Below are 4411 nucleotides of genomic sequence, written 5' to 3' on the forward strand. Positions count from 1 at the left end.
CGCAGAAAACACCAGTCTGCATCAGGGTGTAGCTGTGATCTTTCCGCAGCCTTTGAAAACTGGCGTCTACCAGCTCTTCATCTGGGAGGTGTAACTCATGTTTGCACTTTGAATATTGTGAACAACACGTGAAATGAGGTTATTACCTTCTGGCTTTAAACAGGGCATCAACAGTCCTCAACAGCAGGATGAACATAATTGATGTGGACTGCTCCTCATTTCCAGTTCTAGGATCTAGTTTTCATTTGCATGAACGAAATCAAACTTTCATCAAACTTTCACTATAGCTAAAATTTTCTGTCGCTGCAGTCATAAGGTCTTGAAGCACTTACTGGTAAATGGTTGCATTCTTGGAGTAAAACCACGATTTAGTGACAGGCAGTGTTTGTGTCACAGGTACAGAAAAGAAGTTAGTCCGCACACAGACACACACACGGACCCCCAAACCGGCTGGTGACCGCCCGGAATTCTTGGCAGCCCAGCAGCAGCCCCTGTTTAACTCTGCCTTTTCCCCCGTGTGGGGCAGCACTGCTGGTGTTCGCTTCTACCGACACAAGGAGAAGAAACAACAGGAAAACGAGGAGGGAGAGAGATGGCCACGAAAGTCAGGTGGAAAGCAGTGGTCTGGCCTGGCGCAGAGACAGCAAGGTGGACATACGGAGCCTTTGGTGCAGGAGTTGAGCAAATAACCCGCAACAGCAGGATGCGAGACCAGGTGGCGTTCGGGGACCTTCTAGAGCAGTTGGAATAATGTAAAGCTGACCTGAAGGTTCAAGATGGACTTAACCTCTAGAAGAAACCCAAGTGTTCAAGGTTCTAGTCGAAACTGCCTCACAACAGCGCGCGAATGGCTCTCGCCCTCCCCACCCCTTGCGCGTCGTACTGGTTAGTTATGCCCAGAGATGAGGAGATGCCAGGCTATGAAATGGCCGTTACCCTGCAACCCCCAGGAGGTTTATTTTCGTGGGTTCCGTAACTGTGTAGTAGTTAGAACATCACTGGGCAGTATTATTTACAGTTTTCTTGTAACCTGTCAGAATCTGAACCGAGAGGTCAATTAAGAGACACCAGCATCATGGAAAATCATAACGTATCCAATACATTAATTTTTCTCCTTTTCTATTTCTGCCACTGGTGTTTTAGAACCCTAAAATACCTCTTTTCTATAAGCTGCACAAAACCTGACAGTGAAAAATCCTTTTTTTCTAACTTCTTTTTTTCCTTTCAGAGCTACTGACAGACAAATGTTAAATTCTTCTGGTCCTGTGGAGCAGAAAAAATACCTGTGCTCACCTGGAAATGAAGAAGGACTAATAGACCACAGAGTGCTAAAGCAAAAGTGAGTTTATAATGCACTTACTAATTTTTTCTTACTTCTGAAAAGTGACATAAACACGTATTTTTGCTCCATTAAGACTAAAGAGGCACTTTCTAGAGCGTGGTCCTAATTCCTGGAGGCCAGGTTCAGAAACATCCAGGTGTATTTAGAAAACCACAGGAGCAGAAGTTTATTAGGAGCTGACTGAGCGAAATAGTCTGACGGTGTTTTTTCTGCCCTCCATCCTCAGCCCTTCTACTGTCTCATATGTCAACTCAGGGTGACTTCCACCCTTCCTGAGCGGGTGTTCCCAGCACACCCTCTTACTTGGCGGCAGAACGGTTCGTACAAGCGCGTCCAGAGTCAGTCCTGCCAGGGGTTAGCTTTGTTCCGTGGGGCTGGTTTGCAGGTACGGTTCGAATGACCGATATTCGGCCAGGGTTACGCTTGCAGCCTCTGTCTCCTCACTCATTCTGAAAAAAGACAACTTAAAATTCTGTGGGTTGGGTTTTGGGGCGCTTTTTTTGTGTTTTTTTCCCCCAAAGAGCCATGCAACTATAGCTTCGATAACTGGCATTGTTTTTCTTGAAATGAATTTACGGTGCTTTTATGGATTATTAGTGCTGGTGCATTGGCTCAAAGTTTCTCTGTACGTTTCCCGTGTAGAGAGCCCTAACAGCCGCATTAAGCACACTCTTCTATATTGCTAAATACCACAAAAATATGAAAGAAGGGTGTTTAAACACAAAGGAAACTCAGTGAGTGCATTTCCCCTATACCTGCTTTTCCGTATGGGAGCACCAGCAGCCTGGCGGCTCCTGGCCGCCGGCTGTTTATCTCGTTGCTAAGACAGAGGCTGTCATTACTCGTAAATGCCTGATACCGCTGTGAAAAACCAGCCTTCTATTGGCCGCTTGATACGTTCCCTCCACCTTTCCTCAAGGTGTTTGTTTATCAACGACATCCCTAATGTACCCCCCTTTCACAGTTTCCAATGTGACAGTCCAGCTCTTTTCCTTCAAGAGCGATGTCCCAATACCGGTTAATTTGCACATTTTTTCTCTCTGTAGAAACACATTCTCTAGCTCTCGAGCGTTGTGTGACGCATTTACTGTCCGAACGCTTTGAAGCAATTTGCTCAGAGCTTACGGGCACAAGCAGGACAGGAGATCTCCCAGCCAGCCCTGACAGCCCCGAGCTTCTCTCTTTGCTGCGCGTTTGGAAGACGTGTTCGGGCTCCTCAAAACTGCGCCTGCTACGTGTTCAGAGAGCCCCTGCCAGCCCTGACAGTGGATTGGTGCTAATGACGGGGCGGGGGGGGTGTGTGGAAATAAAGAGTAGCTAGCCTGGGAAATTGTTGCTTAGTCAATTATTACAGATGATTTCACTCCCTTTGCATGAGAGAGCAAATATTACCTGTGTGTGTATTCATATCTACACATACGCAGCCGCAGTCCCACAAAGAAAATCTCAGCTGCACTGTGCTTTTTTATATAGAAACTGAAGAATTTTTTAGTTTCTGTGCAGAAACCTTATTGCTGATCTCATCAGGCTTGTTTCTAGCAGATGCGATGATCTCTTTTTCAGCTAGTTCATACGGACATGAAAAGCAGCCATGAAAGAAAGAAGTTAAAATAGTCAATAGGAGAAGTACTGTCTGTCTGTTTTGTTCAGCTGTGCAGACAATATTACACCTATTCAACAGCTAATGCCTAGGGATTCCAAACCGAGATTGCATCCAGCCCAATAATTTTTACAGCGATTGACTGACTCCTTCTGCTACGGATTTGTCTCAATTTTTCCTAAGCTATTTATTGTTTCAATAGTAGATTCCCCCGTTGAATGATGTGTCCTAACAGAAAAATAATTTCTTTTTTATTTTGATGATTCCTCACAATTTAATTTAAATTGTTATTCCATCTTCATAGACACTGTTGTATCTTGGGGTTTGGTTTGTGCAGAGTTTGGGGGAGATTCTTTAAATTTAGGTTTTCAATTCACGTGATTGCGAGAATTTCTGCCTTTTCTTTTTTTAAGCCAGCATTTCACGTCTCTGTCGTCGCAGCAGAAAGCTTAAGAAAAGTAACTTTAAATACAAAACCCCTGGAAGACTCACAATAATATGTTCTGTGTGCTTGTTGCCTCAAGGTTTTGGAAGTTGAGGCAACTAGACTCGAGGTTTTGGAGAACTTGAGGTCAGCAGAGCTGAATTTGCTGATTTGCTGTGAGCCTTCACAAAAGTCCGCAGGAAAAAAAATTAATTTGTTAAATCTCCTTTGTTCCATGCCAGAAATAAGCCACGTCTTACAAATGACTTGCAGGAGATAGTAACTGTTGCCTTGTTAAGGTCTAGAAAGTCACAAAAACAACCAAACCCCCCAAACACATAAATGTCCTTGGCTGCAGTATAACACATCTTAAACGGGCGAGTGGAAACAAACCTCGTCTCTTTAAAACAGCCCGATTTAGCTGGCAGCTCTGTCAGTCAGAGTCCCCAAGGAGCATTTTCCCGTCCCCTGGCTGTAACCTACAGCTGCTGCCCTTGCAAGAGAGCCATCGCTTACGTGATGCAGCTCTTCAGACTGGAAACTGTCAAAAACTCGACTCCCTCTAGAAGAAGCTTGTGTCTGCATCTCACCAGCTTTTCCCAAAGCTGATTAATTTTGTCTGTAACTTCATGCCCATACTGAATGTGATGATTTTGAGCAGTGTGATGAACCCGAGCAGTGAGGAAACTAAACCAAGAAGAAAAATGAACTATTTCATCACTATAGCTCCTTGGCGTAACTCGCTGCAGGGCTAGAGGCTTCCCAGTACCAGCAAGAAAGGGGCAGAGACACGTGATGGGGGGAAGAGGGGGACTGACGCTGGGCAGCGGAAACCCATCAGACTGATGTAGCTGCAGCAGCAAAGGTCTTAAGAACCGGGAGAAAGGAAAAGATGTAGGAATTTGTGCTTTGCGATCCTGAGCTTCTCTCTGTGTAAGGGAGGGTTCAAAACAGGCTGCGTTTGTTTGTAGCTGAGTCTCTAAAGCTCTTCTCCACAATCCAGACAGGTCCCGGCTATGCAGAAATCCCAGTGCACATACAGTTA

At 45.1% G+C, this 4411-nt stretch overlaps 1 protein-coding gene across 1 annotated transcript in view; it reads left to right on the plus strand.

The window, feature by feature from the left end:
• The window catches only part of SAMD3 (sterile alpha motif domain containing 3), a 20513-nt gene that overhangs the window by 1133 nt on the left and 14969 nt on the right, over window positions 1-4411 (plus strand). Inside the window, exon 3 of the mRNA XM_010135699.1 lies at window positions 1229-1339. Coding sequence (XP_010134001.1) covers window positions 1229-1339 — 111 coding nt within the window. The remainder of the gene's footprint in view (window positions 1-1228; window positions 1340-4411) is intronic.

This window comes from Buceros rhinoceros, unplaced genomic scaffold, assembly GCF_000710305.1.
Source record: "Buceros rhinoceros silvestris isolate BGI_N320 unplaced genomic scaffold, ASM71030v1 scaffold31354, whole genome shotgun sequence".
Lineage (NCBI taxonomy): Eukaryota > Metazoa > Chordata > Aves > Bucerotiformes > Bucerotidae > Buceros > Buceros rhinoceros.